The following is a 17280-nucleotide window of genomic DNA, read 5'->3' on the forward strand; positions in this document are numbered from 1 at the left end:
TGTGTGCATTTCTGAATTTTGTATGCATTTGTAAATCTTCTGTGCTTTTTAAATTTTGTGTGTGCATTTGTGAATTTTGTGTGCATTTGTGTATCCTGCGTGTGTATTTATGAATTATGTGTGTGCATGTATGAATCCTATGTGTGCATATGTGACTGTAGTGTGTGCATTTATCTTTATTGAGACTCTTCTGGCTCCATAGCACGCGCATTTTTAATTGTATTTTCAGAACCGTGGCAGCTGGTAAGTGGTGTTTCATTCTCAGCTAAGTGAATTTGATGTTTATTTACTTATTATTATTTTACAAGAACGATATGATGTGAGAACATGCAGATAAGTTGCTGTGTGTAGCCTGTAGTAGTAACACTAGCGTGCTGTTTGAGGGAGAAAGGTTTCACAGGCATCGAGGGGTCTGGTCTTTTTTATGTTATTTGACTAAACTTTTATTATATTACAGTACTTATTTATTTTTTTAACACGTTGAGTGCCTTAAAAATAATTATCAAAACACTGGTAAGGATTATTAAGATTTTCTCATTCTCTGAATTATCATTATAAAAATTCAGGAATTAATTATATAATTATATTTTAAATGTGACGCAAATATATATATATATTTTTTTCTACAATAGCAACAGTGTTTACAACAGCAAGACCACTTTAGCCTTTAAACTCAATAATATATCTCTAGAAATAAATGTAAAAATATCAATGTCAATAAAAAAATGCATGATATACCTGACATCAAAGTGCAGTGTGAAGGATATGAATAACAAATGTAGCCTGTCATTTGTTTACGTTGCAAAGGTGTTCAATTGTAGACAATAACAACTACAACAGTAATAATAATATTAATCACTATATTCCAGTGGATCAGTTTTTTATGTTTAGTATCAATATTTAAGGTGGACTTATTGATTAGGTGCAAGAGTAGTAGTGATGGTTAAAATAATAGATTCATGCTGAAACAGAGAAGAAAAAGCCATCAGGTTGGGACAATTTAAGACATTTCAGTTTATAATCCCAGAGCTGTTATTATTTTAAACTTAAAATTGTCTTCTCTATTGTTTCTTTGCTTCAAAGCATTTGCTGCTGTATCAATACATAACCATCCATATCAATACGTGAATCCGCAAGGAATGCATCACAATATATAGCTGTATTGATATTTTGAACAGCGCCATTTAAAACCTTGTTCCATGTGCCCCGTTTATACTTTGAGCACCTGCCCCTCCAAAGGTCTGTGCACGGCCCTGGGTGAGTCTGTATGTCATGGATGTTCTCTGCCGTTCAGTCCTCCATGCTCAGAAATGACTTACTCCCTTACAAAAGGAAAATATATTTACCAATATATTTCTTAAAATATATTGTGATATATTGTAATATATCATTTTCCCTTTTTATTTTCTAATATTTAATATATTTGAATACATTTAATAATATATTGATGATACATATATTATATAATATATTGCAAAATATACAAATGATTGCCGCTTTTAATATATTGCAATATATTGGAAAAATATAAATATATATAAGAATATATGCCTATATATTACATGATATTTTCCAATATATTGCAATATATTTTTGTTTCATAAGGGCTCTCAGCCTCATTTATGTGTCCTGGAGGACGTTCTTGCTGGTGGATGGAGGTGCAGGTCTGCAGAAGGAAGATTTAGTTGCTGTGAAGATGTGTGAGGAGTTCAATTCACCTTAGCTGGTGAGTTTGTCTCTTATGCTCTTACTGTGACTGTTCAACAGAGGTCGATAGAGTACTATACAGTATGCTGTTATCAACATCTCTGCTAGATCAGTGGTTTGCAATCAGAAGGCCTCAAATAAAAGGCATCAAAATAAGCTAAAACACTTCTTCTTCTTCTTATTCACCTCCTCAACAGTTCTTGTTTTATTTAAGAACCAGGGTTAACACTGTGTAGAAAACCTAGATTTTTGAGGTAACCTGGCTAAAGTGTGATTAGACATAGATTAGACCTAGAATAGTAATTAATTGTTATTTAATTAAATCTTATGACTTTGTGAATTTAAATTTTTACAATTTTACGTTTAGTTTAAGATAGTTAATATATATATATTTATTTGTAGGAAATAACAGCAAAAAAAAAAAAAAAAAAAAAAAACACCACAACAACAAGCGTGATCCAAAACACATTGATTTCAATTCCATTCAAAGTCAGATTTTTTTAAATACAAAAATTCACTGTGTACTTTTGACAGTGAGCGCAAGAGAAAGTATCTTGACAATGTGTTTCGAGGCCTCTGGTTTTAATACGGCAACAGATGTAGTCACTGACTGAAATAAAAATAATAATAATTTCTTGTAAAATACCTATGAGGAGAGTCAGTCCTAATGAAGGAGTTTTAAAGAAATCTGAATTTATTACAGTGTGAACAAAACCAAAATTACTTTTTCATTGTCTTTTCATTGGAAACAATGCATTTGATAGATAGATATATACAGTAGATAGATTCTATTTTGGTCTCATCCATCCACAAAACATTTCTCCAGTATTCCTCTGGCTTGTCCACATGGTCAAACTACAAATGGGCAGCAATGTCTTTTTGGAGAGCATTGGCTTTCTTCTTGCGACTCTGCCATGGAAACACCATGGTGGTTCAGTGTTCTCCCGACGATGGGCTCATAATCATTAACCTTTAATTAACCTTTAGTTGCTTAGAAGTTAACCTGCAGTCTTTTGAAACCTAGTGGACTTTTACATGTCCTGCTTTTAGAGTGTTCTTTGCTGGTCAGTCAATCATGGGGAGGTTAACAGCCTTGAATCTCCTCCATTTGTACACACTCTGTCTTAACGTGGATTGGTGGAGTCCAATCTCTTTAGAGATGACTTTGTAACCTTTTCTAGCCCGATGAACAACAGCAACTCTTTTCTGTATGATGATAACACTTCTTCAACATGAATCATGATCAGACTTTGAGAGATCCCTGCACTGATACCCTCATCTCACTGATTAAAAACACCTCTGAACAGATGGATTCTAATTTCACCTTCAAATTGACAGCTAAGAGATTCACATATTTTTGCCGCTCACAGATATGTAATATTGGATTCCTGAATAAATAAATGACAAAGGGTATATTTTCATCTCATCTATATTTGGATTATATTTATGCAGAAATATAGACAATTCTAAAGGGTTCACAAACAAGCAAGCAGCACTGTATATATACATATATATTGATTACAGTGTGAACAAAGCCAAAAGTACTTGTTTCAAAGATTTCTCCCTCTTTGTGTTCCCAAATGAGTTTATTGTCTTTTATAACCTTTGTTTTCTCTCTGTCATGTTTTAGCTGGTGTTAACTAAAATAGACAAAACCCGATTGGGTACTTTATTGGCTCTTGCTCTACAGCTTCAGGACTTTATTAAAGATCAAACCAGCACACATTTCCCACAGCCATTTCTAGTAAAGTGAGATGTGCAGACACACACTCTCTTTTGTAATAAGATTAAGAAATGTTTACTGAGTAATAGCTGCTGAAAGTGACACTGCCGTGGGTGTCTGCATTTCGGCCTCATCAGCCATTTCATGGATTGTTACAAAATTACGGCGTCACTGGAATGTAATAAGATATTCCACATGCCATATTTCTGATGTGCATATGAGCGGTGATGAGTTTATAATGCACACTCATCCTTCGTCACTTCTTTAAGTTTTATGTGAGTGTGCAGCTGAGGTACTCTTGATCATCACCAGCAATAAGATAAATCCTGTTAGACAGATATATCAGTGCATCTGGCCTGGAATTTTATAAAAACGAGAAAGGTTCTCTCTTTTAATGTGATCAGATGGTTATCAGCTTGCTGATAAGATAAGGTTAGGAGTTCTGGAAACAGTTGCATTTGCTTTGTGTGTCAATACAGGAAGTCACTTTTTTACAGATAAGGTGATAAGTAGCATACATTATAACATATAGACACATAGCTTGTTTTCTCTCTCTCTCCTTCTTTTTACTTGCAGTTCAGTCCAGTTCTCTGGGATGTATCGGCTCAGGTGTTTTGTAGCACATTTAACAGGCAATCTACAGTTTAACGCTAAACAGTCGTGAGTGTGCCTAAATCCCAGTGAATGGGTAAAACCCAGTGAATGGATAACAAAAAGATTTCTTGAATTTGATCTCTCCCTTGTTTGTTGTAAACCTGGTGTGTTATGGTCTATGTTATACACTTTCTGGACATTACTCTTCCTAGATTAATTGTGGTAAGGGGTGGGGGGTGCCATTTCACCCAAGGTTTAACATTTTTATTGCATAGAAGGTCATTATCATTGATTAAAGCATATCACAGCTGGTTTTTCAATTGCTGCTTATACACTAAAATCCATTAAATTTGCCAAGTATTCTACATACATATTCAGGAAGTGTTTATTATTGTTATTCATATTATTGTTATTATTATTCATATTATTTATTTTCAAATAATGGGATTTTTAATACATTTTTTCCCTTTAGAAATCAAAGTTGAAAATGTTTAGAATTTTCATTATCTTAAAAGATTAAGAGATTATTCATCTCTTATTGTAATAACTGCTTGGTATTTAAGGTAAGGTTGAAGGTTGCAAGGTTGAATACCAATCAGACCTTTTTTAAAGTTACAATTGGGACATAGAATTAAGCAATTAAAAGGGACCTTCAGCTGAAAGAGCCTTAAACAAGCTAATGTTTTTATGTTTTTATTTTTTACATACCCTGTTAGAGCAGTACGTACCAATTCCATCAATGTACTTTGCACCTAAGTGTGCTTACAGATGTTATACTGTTTATGTAGTTATTTTTATTTAATGCTGTGACCAAAGGTACAGGTATACTGTATGTGTGTGTGCATTTTTGTATTGAAAGAAAAGTGAGTGAGGTATCATGCATTCCTATCGTCTCCTATATCTATAAAGGGTCCTTTAAAAAGAATCATACAGTTTATGACTTTTTTTTTTTCATATGACGCACATACAGTTTTGGGTCAGGTAGGCATCCTGTCTTCTCCACTTAGACAAAGTGGGTGTGGTGATGGTACAGGGCCATACCTGGAGAAAAACAATAAAATTTAAGTGCCACAGTGTTATAAAATGGCAGGATGGTGCAATTGCATTTATTGTGTCTAAACTTAACCACAATTGGTTTCGCCAATTGGTTTCAACATTTTTTTCTCTCTTTCTTTTATGTGTTGGTATTTGGACACTGACCCCATAAAACATTTGCAGCAAGTTAATTATTTTTCAACACTTTTTTTTTTTTTTTTTCTCTGAATTTTATAGACCACAGACATATATTAAAGCTCTTAGAGACAGGTAAAAGTTCACTTTTTGTGACCCTGGATTGCAGGAAAGAGGGAACTGAAGGGGAAAAGAAGGTGTTTCAGAAAATGTATAGAAACAATCTGTAATCTTAGCTCATTTTCTCAAAGAAGAAACCTTTCGATTGGAATCTATAACCATCTTCCCTACAGGATCCTACTTTTATATCATCACCACTTCATTTAAAATCACTTTTGTCAACATGTGCGAGCAACCAGAACCCGTCTGCCCCGTAAATGCCACCATCTGCACGGGCACGTCCTGTCTGGTGCCCTATGATCCGTTCAATGACATCCTCAACTTGGTGATGAGCACCACGCTTACCATCATGCTGGCTTTGGTCATGTTTTCAATGGGTTGCACTGTTGAAGCAAGAAAGCTCTGGAAGCACATCCGCAGGCCCTGGGGTATTATCATTGGTTTCCTGTGCCAGTTTGGCATCATGCCTTTCACAGCCTTTGCGCTTTCTATGATTTTTGACGTGCTTCCAGTCCAAGCTATAGTTATCATAGTCATGGGCTGTTGCCCTGGAGGTTCCAGCTCCAATGTGTTCTGCTACTGGCTTGATGGAGACATGGACCTAAGGTAAGACTATCAATCTGTTCACTTTTTGATATCATTATGTTTCTTGTAACACTGAAGGCTTTCTAGATTTTGTAAACACCAGCTCTTTGGTTTTAAATAAATGTAAAAGTATCTTTTGTAGATTTACTTAATAGTTTGCATAAAACGTCTACTAGGCTGAACTAGATTGTTTGATATTTTATCTGCTTAGTAAATTATATTTATAGATGGAACTTGTTTCTAAAATTATGTAGAATTTCAAAATCATTTTCAGGTTCTTTATTTTGTAATATTTTTGTGTTAAGTATTTTAGTATAATAGTAAGTAAAATAATACAGAAGTTGTAATTTATAGTATATCTGAGAAAGTTTTAAAATACTTTGTTTTCCTTTTGCATAACTAGACCCAAATTATTTCAACAGCACTTGCAAATTGATTAGATTTATCTTAATCCATTTATGCATTTTTATAAAGACAGAATGAGAATTTTTAGAGCACAACTAAATGCTGATTTCTGCCACCTATAGCATCAGCATGACAGCATGTTCTTCAATTCTGGCTCTGGGAATGATGCCTCTTTGTCTGTTCATCTACACCACAGTCTGGACTTCAGGCGATGCTATCCAGATCCCTTACAACAGCATCGGTAAACCAGCCTCAAATTACCTGTTCTCATGATTTTACGTCTTATGTATATATTAAGTCTTAAGTCTTATGTTGCTGATGATTTTTACAGGAATCACACTAGTGTCTTTACTTGTGCCTGTCTGTATTGGGATGTACACAAAACACAGGTGGCCCAAAGCAGCCAAAAAGATCCTCAAGGTAAGTTTTTTTTTGTGTGTTTGCGTGTTTAATATTGTAAACTCTTATGCATTCAATGTAGCTTCACGTGTGCTTTGTTTTGTATTTATAGGTGGGATCTGTGGTAGGAATCCTCTTAATCGTCATCATTGCAGTCATAGGTGGTGTTTTGTATCAGTCCTCATGGACTATTGCTCCTTCACTTTGGATCATCGGTACCATTTATCCAGTTATTGGCTTTAGTTTGGGCTTTCTCCTGGCACGCTTTGTGGGACAACCTTGGAACAGGTCATAATCTGTCAATTTTGTCATTCCACAAGGCATTAGATGGTTTGTTGGAACAGTTAGAGAACATCCTGTAAGGGATCAATAAATCTGGCAAAAAGTATTTAGAAAAACACTTTGTGATGGTTTATTTCTCACGAATGTGTTGCAGGTGCCGCACCATCGCTTTAGAAACAGGCATGCAGAACTCCCAGCTGGCCAGTACTATTACCCAGCTGTCCTTCAGTCCTGCGGAGCTTGAGCTCATGTTCGCTTTCCCCTTAATCTACAGTATCTTCCAACTGGTTGTAGCTGGGATTGCGATAGGACGTAAGAAGAAACTCTTGTTCACTCTGCATTTACTCACTGGGAATATGATTATTTGTTTTGGAAATCATATCATTCATTTTACTTTAAATCATGATGTCCCTTTATGTATTTGCAGTTTATCACTCAATGAAGCGCTGTAGGCGAGGGACATCGGAAGAGGAGGATGGGGAAGGCGCACGGAGCACAGTTGAGGATCAGGATAAGGAGAATTACACCTTGGAGAATGGTGGCTTCAACTGTGATGAGAATAGCAACACTGAGAATAAGGACAAAGGTACAAAGTTGTGAGCAAAGCTTTATTCTGCTAGCCTGTTTGACCAGAGCGGTCAGCACCGACCTTCTAGGGCAAGGAACTTTGAATATGCTATTCAAGCTCAACCAGAGTATGGATAAACTCAACCCGTCAAGACAAGTGGATGCACTTTCCCACATTATATAAAAATATTTCAAACAAGTTTTTTACGATGCGTATGCTGACAGGTTTACTAACGCAACACTGTATTTTGTCTGAGTATTATGTGTTATGTTTTTTCTTTGGTCTGCAAATTTCAGTTCAAATACCTTAGTTTCAGCATATTTACTGAAATACGCTGAGTCTTTTCAAATGTCCTAAAAATGCTAGTAATTCTAACACCAATGTAATAAAAGTGAAATATTTAATAATTTAAGGAAACATATATTACATATGTCTAGTAGGTGGAATGTAAGCTAATTTATTTAAATGTTTTTTTTGTATACAGATCATTGTAATGGACTTCTAATGTTTTTCTTTTTAAAATGTGTATAATACAGAAAATGTATACTGAAATTGTAAACTTTTAACCATATTTGAGCAATGGTACTTTTCTACATAAATGGGGATCAAAACAGTAGGGATTTCTATGGGTTTTTTTTATGTTCCTACTTTCTAGTCTGGGGGCAGGAAAGAAGTGTAACAAAGTTGTGGGGAGAGAGTGCGAGAACTCCCCTGGTCAAGCACAAATTATTTCAAATTAAGCTTTAAATTACATTGCTTACAAGCTCTCAAAACTGTCAAACTGGCATTTCATGCAGTGCGTTTCCCTTTTTTATTTTGTTGGTTATATTTATATGCAAAACACCATAAATAAAAAAAATGAATATTCAAAAAGTGTTGTCAGATCTTGATCCTAGCATTTTTTAAATGTCATGATTTGTATTTTTTTTTTTTACTACACCAGAAGCTGATTATGTTGGGCATGTGTTATACCCTCCATAAAGGGGAATTCTTATGAGATTGCTCTTAAATCAGCTAAGGTTTCATTAGCCTTCGTCCAATAAATATTACAAATTGTTGGAATTTGATAAAATTATGTTAAATAATAATCAGCTCAGAATGGCTAAATGTTCTTTCAGAACTTTAACCTAAAAGAGAATTCTGTCATCATTTGCTCACATCCATGTTGTTCCAAAATAGTATGACTTTTGTGCTTCTGTGGAACACAAAAGAAGATATTTTGATGAATAATGTTGCCTATTGATTTCCATTGTGTCATTTTAATATCGATATAAGACAAGACATTGAATAACAAATGATGATTCAGCTTTCCTTTAAGCCCTCATACATTAATCACACATTAATATAATTTGCAAACAGAAACCTAAGAGTCTACTCAGAGTTAGTAGATATGTAGTTGCAAAAGTTGACTATGAAAATAAAGTGTAACCGAACATTTGTGTTTATATGTAGTAAAACTCAAATTCGAGTGATTTTCAAACTATTCATAAACTTCCTTTTGACTTGTTTTATTCTTTGTTTATTTCTTTGGATTTTCACATTTCATTGTCAATCATCTGTTTTTTTGTCAATCCAAAATTTAAAAACTTTTTTTCTATAAAATTACAATGTACACCATTTTATTTAAATGTATCTTACTACAGTGATGTGGTCAATTTTTGTGCCCAGGTTTGTCAAAAAAAAAAAAAAAAAAAAAAGCATGCATTCAACCAAGGCTATGAACCACTTAAAATCCTAACGATGAAAAAATATCATCAATATCATCGTTTAGCACATTAGGTTTCTGCAAGGCAGTTTGTGAGTCCATTTTTTCCTCAGCTCCAGGTACCTTATTGTGTCCTGATACCTCTTCTTTTGAAGTCTGCTGCAGTGGCCTGGGTTTCAATGAAACAAACAAGCCTTTAACTGGTCTAGAACACTTCCTGGACAACGTAAATCTACGTCTGGCAGTTCTGTAGCGTGCCATGAAGCTTCCATGATGCCTCCAAGTTCTCCAAAGTGCAATGAAGGAACTGGAATGTTTTTGTGGCAAGGTGTTTTGAAGCAGCAATGCCTTTTGAACTTTTAACTTAAACCTCTTCAATCTCTTCTCCAACCTGAGTTTAAAAACATATATATGATTAGATATGATATACACTGTAATATACACCCCTGCTGAAATAATTGATATTTTGACTAAGAAACACAAATTGAATTTAAGAGTATCTTTTTGTACCTGACACCTTCAGCTTCCAGACTTTCCATTCTCAGACATCTCAGGTGCAAGAAGGCCAGGTGCTTACGTTTTTGGATGAACTTACAGCTCCGGCACCAGTGCATCATTTCCTTCAGATGGGCAGCCATATTTCTGAAAGAAGACACCTTCTTCAGTGACTTCAAGAACTTCCTCTTTTGAAAGACTGCAGCTTGACTTGAGATGTCCGTTTTCATCTCTGTCTCCAGAGACAACTTTGGGAAGAATGTATCCAAATTAACCAGTGATTGCATTTCTATAATAATGCAGCATATTATCTTTTTCTCAAAAATGTACTTCAGTTTGATTTGTACAGAAGCCCATTTCCACCACAAAATAAAACTAAGAAACATGCTTTTCTAAGTCAATAAATATGAGATGTAAAGTCAAATTTTGATGAACAATGACTTTTAAAGTACAAATTATGTAAAAGAAAAATCAGTTAACAAACCAAAATGTCATACTAAATTGAAATTATGAGATTTAAAAATAAAAAAATCTAAATTTTGACAATTTTAATTTATCTCATATGTCATACTTTCAACTTTTTATGCCATAATTCATACTTTTAAGGATTTAAGTTACCAAAGTGTGTGTGTGTGTGTGTGTTTCCTTACGTGGTGTAAATGGGCTTCCAGAGATCTCAGAAATGGTAACACCCAGGAATAGTCAATGACATAATACAAATCAAGATTAAATACCTGTTTGGTGGATTTACAAGATTGTTGAAGCACAGCCTTAATGTTCAGTCCACAGGATGAGATATCTGGAGAATTACAAGCAAGTATGATCACATAACATTAACATATAATGTATGCATATAAAAGCAAAGCAGTATAAATTACACAAGAACATAACTGGTAAAAATATATATATATAATAATAACCTGGCCGTCGCTGTAAAACTGCTGCCCCCAGGTCCAGACTAGAACCTTCATCATAACCAGCAGCTATTATTGGCATCATCTCTCTCTCCTCTTCTTCATTACCCTCTTCATGCCCTTTACCCTCAAACAACCTGGAAAGGAGAGAAAAGCTGGACTTTTGTTTCCCTTTTTTGGCCCTTAAAGTGTCTTTGGTGCCTTCTCCCAACAGTAGATCTGGGTATGAGAGGCAGAGGAAGTCTTTCAGCTCCCCAGGAAGGGTGAAGTCAGTCAGGTAAGCCATGGGCTGAGACTGAGACACCTTCTGGAGGAGGTGAGTGGTTCTTCTGTACACTGGGATGAGGGCTCTCAAAATACCTCTGAAGAACACCCTAAAAAATTACAAAATGTAAAAAATAAAATAAAAATAAATAAATATTATATATATATATATATATATATATATATATATATATATATATATATATATATATATATATATATCAACCTATTTCAGAATTATATTTGTTGTACATTATTCAATTTTGTTTTGAAAGCCATCCGTAAACAAGCAAGTAAATGTTATATATTGGTACACGTTTACTTAATGGAGACATTGCATGGACATCTATTGTTTTTTTATATATAGCTAGTTATAAATACTATTACCAAACCCTAACAGTACATTCACATTAGAGGAGATTTTCTGGGTAAAAAGGGCCCAATGTCTATGGTAATGCTGCTCCATCCCTACAGTTTCCCAACTTAACATGTTCAGGAAATAACTCTATGGTAGTTCAGCGATGATATGGAAAAGCATACTGGGACACAGACTCACCAGAGACGACTAAGCATGCTGGTTATCACCACATTCAGCACAACGAACTCGCTTAGCAGCAGATGCCGCCGTGTCAGCCTAACTGGGGTGTGAAGGATCATTGCCATGCACAGTTAATATAAGAATTTTCGAACAAAAAAAGTGGTTGTGAAGGTGAACATTTAGGATACGTGAAAGCTTGGGTGCAGCGCTCCAGCGTTCGGGCTAAAAGACTGGAGGCTCCTAGTAGTTTGAGACAGAGCCACTCCAACATGGGCTGACTGGGAACGTCACACTCCCCAACCTCTGCTCCAGTGTCCCTACACAGAGAAACACACATTCTCAAAACCATGATATGGGAAAAAAATGTGTAATTTGTTTAACCTACACCTTACCTCTGAAATTTGTCTGGACACAGTTCCTTCAGATCCTCCACAGCTGCTTGCAACTTCATCTCTTTCAAGCGGTGTATGCATTGTTCAACCTGAAAATTATGCAAATATGAGATCATACATAGCAAATAATCTAATTAAGGATTTTTATCACGGTCTTGGCGTAATTACACAATACTAAATATTATATGCATGCATACGATATGTATATTGAAGTACTTTGTTCCCACCTGTTTTAATGCTCTGAATGGCTTGTGTTGTCTAAAGCCGTTGTTCAAAACATAAAGAAGTTCGTAAAGAACACGGATTTCTGTCTGTAGGACTTCACTACATAACAGGGTCAAAACTTTCTCACAGTCAGTCAGCAGACGTTCAATCAAGAGATCTAGACAGAGAAACATCATTACAATGTAGCCTACATAAGTGTACGTATATGTCTAGCCATAAAGTTCAGTCGTTTTATACAGCACGTATATATACATAACAAACAAACACGTACAATTACTTTAAAAAGTAAAAACAATGCACTTAAGTAATAAGAAAGAAGTAATGTAGACTACAATAACACCAGTAAACAAGTATTGTATTGGACAACGCCACTATCAGAAGAGATACTCCATTTATAATAGACTATCAATTAATAGTTTTATTTAGTTATATTTGACTTCACAGTGAAGTCAAATCCTTTATCGCTGCTAACAAATTGTATCGCTTGTCCACCGTTTTACATGAATCTAGTTAACGTTACCGGATCCACGTGCTCAGATCAGTCACAGAAAAACACACTGCGAGTATTTCTTTACATGCTTTATATGTGCTCTTTGTAGTAGAGTGTAGAGTAAATATAACGCTACTGGTTAAAATATCAGAACATACCAGTTGAGTCAGTAAATGGGATTCGACTCAAAGAAACGGTACTTGGAAACGGGATACAAGTTTTATTCCAGGGTTCTTGCGCCATGTTTACAGCTGAATGCCGGGAGACAAAACCAGCCAATCATGCGCTTGTACATGTGATTACGTCACAGTTCCTAAAAGGTACACACACAGCATTCTTTTGCGCGGCTCAACGTAAACCAAATTTTCCACATTTTATAAATGACTTAAAATTATATGTAAATATATTGGAACAAACAGAAAAAAAGCACTGAAAACATGTAATGCTCTGAAATCCTTGAAATGTATGTAATTTTTAAATATATTTTTTTCTCACTCTCTTTTCTCTGGCAGCTAAGTTAATGTTAATTTGATCGTGAATATGTAATACCACCTCATGTTCTTGTGACATTGAATTAATAAAGCATTAAAATAATAATAATAATAATAATAATAATAATAATACATACAAATAATAATAATTAAAAAAAAAAAAAACATTATTTTACTATTGGTAATTTTTCAGTTAGGAAAAATAAGTAGTCAATTAAAAGATTTGTTCTAAACAAATTACATCATTATAGTTTCATATAACAAAAATACTTATTGAAGCAGTTAAATTTTCCCCCCCCCCTAAGTTTCAACTATTAAAACGTGGTTATACAAATCTACACATTTAAACCAAGTTTTTAGATGAAAAATAAACCACATATAATCATGTCATGTCAAACATCTTTTGCTTTTAATACAGCAGGTGGAAAAAGATTAGATATTATTTCACCTGGATTCATTTTCCACATCTCAAAAAGCTGCAATTTTACCAGGAGTGCATACTTTTTAGAACCACTGTGTAACAATTGTGTAGCTTACAAACAAATGAGTTATTTATTTTGCAAGCAAATGTTCTCTCAATATGAATAATGATATGATTATACTAGTTTATTAATAAATATCCCAAACAATACTCAATTCAAATACAATTTTAATAATAATAATACTAGTAACTTGTTCATATATATATATATATATATATATATAGAGAGAGAGAGAGAGAGAGAGAGAGAGAGAGAGAGAGAGAGAGAGAACACAGTTAATATACGGTAACTATAAACAGAGGGTAAGGGGTCAACAGATCGCCATCTTCTTTCATCCAAACAGTAATAACTACATTTATCTATTTATAAAGATGCATTTCATTTGTGTTGTAGTACCCATGCAATAATCTGTGAATTGACTTCCTCCTGTACTGATTCTTCTGTTCTGCCACATACTGTGAGTCCATGGTTTGCATCCTTTACCCAGTGAACAGCAGAAGGGTTTTTCATGACATGCATAACATTTTGTAGAAGATTCTAAAAAGCAAGCAAAGAATAAACTTTGTATTACATTAATATAAATATGAAATAACCTAATAGTTTCAATGTAATCAAGAATCTTACTCTTTACCAAAAAAAATAAAAAAAGCATTACATATATCATTTTCTTAGTCACTTCATTTCAAACCTGTACTTTCTTTCTTTGTGTGTGGAAAAATCTATCTATCTATCTATCTATCTATCTATCTATCTATCTATCTATCTATCTATCTATCTATCTATCTATCTATCCATCCATCCATCCATCCATCCATCCATCCATCCATCCACCCACCCTATATATAGACACACACACACACACACACACACACATATATCAGAAAGAAAGTCAAGAACTTTAAGAATTACCATTACCCAGTTTAAAGCCCAAACCGATTGCTAAAGTCTCATATGTGTTCACCTGTTGACACATGTTATCTGCAGTGCCAGAAACAAACAGCACAGAAGTTTGGGACAGTGCACGCAGGCCATGGCTCCGCTCAACATATGTTTGTGGTTTTCCTGGTACATGCAGTGGGAATGACAAACACAGAACACCTTGGACTGCATCCTTCTCTCTGTCACACACATGTTTACACACAGCAACAGCTGTACGAGCACCCATAGAGCGTCCTGGAAACAAAGTTGCATATACAGAAAGAGATAGAACAGTACTATTATATATTTATTTTTCTTTTCTTTTCTAGGAAGAACTTTGAAAAATGATTATTGTCAATCTTGTTCACTAGGGGTATTATAAAAATATATATTATATTAGTAGTGAGTATTTTTTTTATAATGGTCACTTGTTTTTATCTACATGGTCACCTGTTTATCTAGATCTACATAGAGAGAGAGACCTACCTCCCAAGAAAAGGCTGTTTGGTGCATATCTCTCATGGGTCTTTAAGTACTCCTGATGGATAGAAAATTGCAAGGATTATGTATTTAATATTGGAATCATTATTAATTAATAATAATAATAATAATAATAATAATAACATTATATAGTTTTTTGATTTATTCCAAGGAATACAGTGGTATGCGAAAGTATGGGAACCCCTTGCAGAATCTGTGAAAAATGTGAATACTTTTAACAAAATAAGAGAGATCATACAAAATGCATGCTATTTTTTTATTTATTTAGTACTATCCTGGGTAAGATATTTTACATAAAAGATATGTATATATAGTCCACAAAACAAAACAAAAAAATAGCTGAAATTATTAAATAACCCCCTTCAAAAGTTTGGGAACCCTTGGTTCTTAATACTGTGTGTGGTTACCTGGATTATACACAACTGTTTTTTTTTTTTTTTTTTTTTTTTTTTTTGTGAAGGTTGTTCACGAGTCCCTTGCTTGTTTTGAACAGTCAAACTGAGCTCTGTTCTTCAGACAAATCCTCTGTGTCCTGCAAGACTCTTCAGTTTTCCAGCATATTTGAACATATATGATTTCAGGAAGTCATGGCCTAGTGGTTGGAGACTTTGACTTCTTGCCCTAGGGTTGTGGGTTCGAATCTCGGGCTGGCAATACCACGAATGAGGTGCACTTGAGCAAGGCACCGAACCCCAACTGTTCCCTGGGCGCCCCGTGTGTGCACTTTGGATGGGTTAAATGCAGAGCACGAATTCTGAGTATGGGTCACCATACTTGGCTGTATGTCACTTCACTCACATTTTGAGATCCATCTTTTCACACTGAGGACAACCGAGGCACTCAGCACAACTATTAAAAAAGGTTCAAACATTCACTAATGCTCCAGAAGGAAACCCGATCGATTAAGACCCGGGGGTGAAAACATTAAGTACAATTTACATGTATCTTCAAATTCAAAAAGTAAAAAAAATAAAAATAAAATCATAGATCATCTGGGTAGCCACACAAGAACCAAGCGTTCCCACACTTTTGATGGGGGTTTGTGGACTAGTATATGTAAACATATTTTATGTAAAATATCTAACTCGGGACAGTACTAAATAAAATAATAATAATAATAATAATAATAATAATAATAATAATAATAATGATAGCATGCATTTTGTATGATCTCTCTTATATTGTTAAAATTATTCACATTTTCACAGATTCTGCAAGGGGTTTCCAAACTTTCACATATAAATGTATGTATTTAATATTAAAATATTATTTTTTCTACTACTACTACTACTACTACTAATAATTATGATACATTTTAGAATGTGTTTTTATAGTTTTGTTTTAGTATTAAAAACAAATACATTAATAAAATGCAGTTACAACGTAAACATTTCACTTTCATGAAGGTGCTTCTGATAATGAAAATTAGAAAATGAAGTGCTTACTACAACAGCGCTATACGCTCTGATTCTGTATTGAAGGTTCGGCGGCCTGCAGGTGAATCGCAGACACAGAATGCCTGCGCGGGCGAGAGCGTGCGCGAGGCTCTCCAGCTGTTTGGTGCGCATGTCTCCCCCCGCGCCGTGAGTCAACACCACAGCTGTGCACTGTCCCGCGCTGACGTCAGCAGGGACCGTCAACACACCGTCCAGCTCCTTCTGCTCGAACGGGATTCTCACATTCTCCTGTGATATTCATATGAATGAGATGTGTTTAAAACGAAGTTCATTAGACAATTAATGAACCAACATTGTTTTGTAAACATTCCTTATATTCCACTCCGTTCACACACACAAAAAGTGTTAATACGTTGGATATGTTCCTATAGCTAAAATACCTCTAAAAACTCCATTTAGTGATTATTAGTTGCGTGGATGAAGCAGGGTTGAAGCAAGGAGCTCTAAAATACCCGGGTTTCTCCCACGTGGACACGTGACGTGTCGATGTTCATATGATCACGTTGTTTACAGCGCCACCTGATGTAAAGGAGTGAGCAAGCGCCTCAGGTAAGATGGTTGAAAATGTTAAAACATGTCTTTATGATGAACTAAAAGCAATTTTTAAGAAATGTAAGTTTGTTTGGTTTGAAATGAAACAATAGAACACTAGTTAAAACTTTAGATAGGAACAACCAGAGCATGTTGTCACTAGTTCTCAGGGTGTTTAAGTCAATTTCTAAATAAACCTCATAAAATATTTTAACTATTAGCTACTAAATAAATAAACAAATAAATAAAAGGAAAACAAATCAAACATTCCCACTGTTAATCTAATTATTCTGTTATAATTAATTATTATGAATAACCTATTTA

At 34.6% G+C, this 17280-nt stretch overlaps 3 protein-coding genes across 4 annotated transcripts; 1 reads left to right on the forward strand and 2 right to left on the reverse strand.

The window, feature by feature from the left end:
* The first annotated feature begins 5331 nt into the window (after window positions 1–5331).
* Window positions 5332–8426, forward strand: slc10a2 (solute carrier family 10 member 2). Its single transcript, XM_026272025.1, has 6 exons — window positions 5332–5920; window positions 6427–6545; window positions 6636–6724; window positions 6816–6991; window positions 7140–7297; window positions 7413–8426. Exons 1-6 carry the CDS (start codon window positions 5538–5540, stop codon window positions 7583–7585), a joined length of 1098 nt encoding a protein of 365 aa, XP_026127810.1. The 5' UTR covers window positions 5332–5537; the 3' UTR covers window positions 7586–8426.
* An 803-nt stretch (window positions 8427–9229) lies between these two features.
* On the reverse strand, window positions 9230–13100 carry rmp64 (ribonuclease MRP subunit p64). Its single transcript, XM_026272024.1, has 9 exons — window positions 12735–13100; window positions 12089–12243; window positions 11862–11950; window positions 11658–11786; window positions 11488–11565; window positions 10674–11041; window positions 10488–10552; window positions 9769–10001; window positions 9230–9649 (listed from the first exon to the last, which is right to left on the reverse strand). Exons 1-9 carry the CDS (start codon window positions 12817–12819, stop codon window positions 9280–9282), a joined length of 1572 nt encoding a protein of 523 aa, XP_026127809.1. The 5' UTR covers window positions 12820–13100; the 3' UTR covers window positions 9230–9279.
* A 138-nt stretch (window positions 13101–13238) lies between these two features.
* tex30 (testis expressed 30) lies at window positions 13239–17264 on the reverse strand. 2 transcript variants are annotated; one of them, XM_026272028.1, is made up of 5 exons: window positions 16806–17264; window positions 16414–16653; window positions 14954–15005; window positions 14465–14722; window positions 13239–14086 (listed from the first exon to the last, which is right to left on the reverse strand). In XM_026272028.1, the coding sequence occupies exons 1-5, from the start codon at window positions 16818–16820 to the stop codon at window positions 13905–13907; spliced, it is 747 nt and encodes a 248-aa protein (XP_026127813.1). In that variant the 5' UTR covers window positions 16821–17264; the 3' UTR covers window positions 13239–13904. The 2 variants fall into 2 exon arrangements, with proteins under 2 accessions (XP_026127813.1, XP_026127814.1); XM_026272029.1 differs by having other exon boundaries at window positions 13241–14086; window positions 14511–14722.
* Between the last annotated feature and the right edge of the window lie 16 nt (window positions 17265–17280).

This window comes from Carassius auratus, chromosome 9, assembly GCF_003368295.1.
Source record: "Carassius auratus strain Wakin chromosome 9, ASM336829v1, whole genome shotgun sequence".
NCBI lineage: Eukaryota > Metazoa > Chordata > Actinopteri > Cypriniformes > Cyprinidae > Carassius > Carassius auratus.

Coding starts and splice junctions, on each gene's coding strand:
- slc10a2 (XM_026272025.1), top strand. CDS start 5,538: ATGTGCGAGCAACCAGAACCCGTCTGCCCCGTAAATGCCACCATCTGC. Junction 6,725..6,815: donor CAGCCAAAAAGATCCTCAAG/GTAAGTTTTTTT, acceptor TTGTATTTATAG/GTGGGATCTGTGGTAGGAAT. Junction 7,298..7,412: donor AGCTGGGATTGCGATAGGAC/GTAAGAAGAAAC, acceptor ATGTATTTGCAG/TTTATCACTCAATGAAGCGC.
- tex30 (XM_026272028.1), bottom strand. Junction 14,723..14,953: donor AAACAGCCTTTTCTTGGGAG/GTAGGTCTCTCT, acceptor CTTTGTTTCCAG/GACGCTCTATGGGTGCTCGT. Junction 14,087..14,464: donor CGGTTTGGGCTTTAAACTGG/GTAATGGTAATT, acceptor CTTGCTTTTTAG/AATCTTCTACAAAATGTTAT.
- rmp64 (XM_026272024.1), bottom strand. CDS start 12,819: ATGGCGCAAGAACCCTGGAATAAAACTTGTATCCCGTTTCCAAGTACC. Junction 12,244..12,734: donor CCCATTTACTGACTCAACTG/GTATGTTCTGAT, acceptor TTCTCTGTCTAG/ATCTCTTGATTGAACGTCTG. Junction 11,787..11,861: donor TGTCCAGACAAATTTCAGAG/GTAAGGTGTAGG, acceptor TTCTCTGTGTAG/GGACACTGGAGCAGAGGTTG.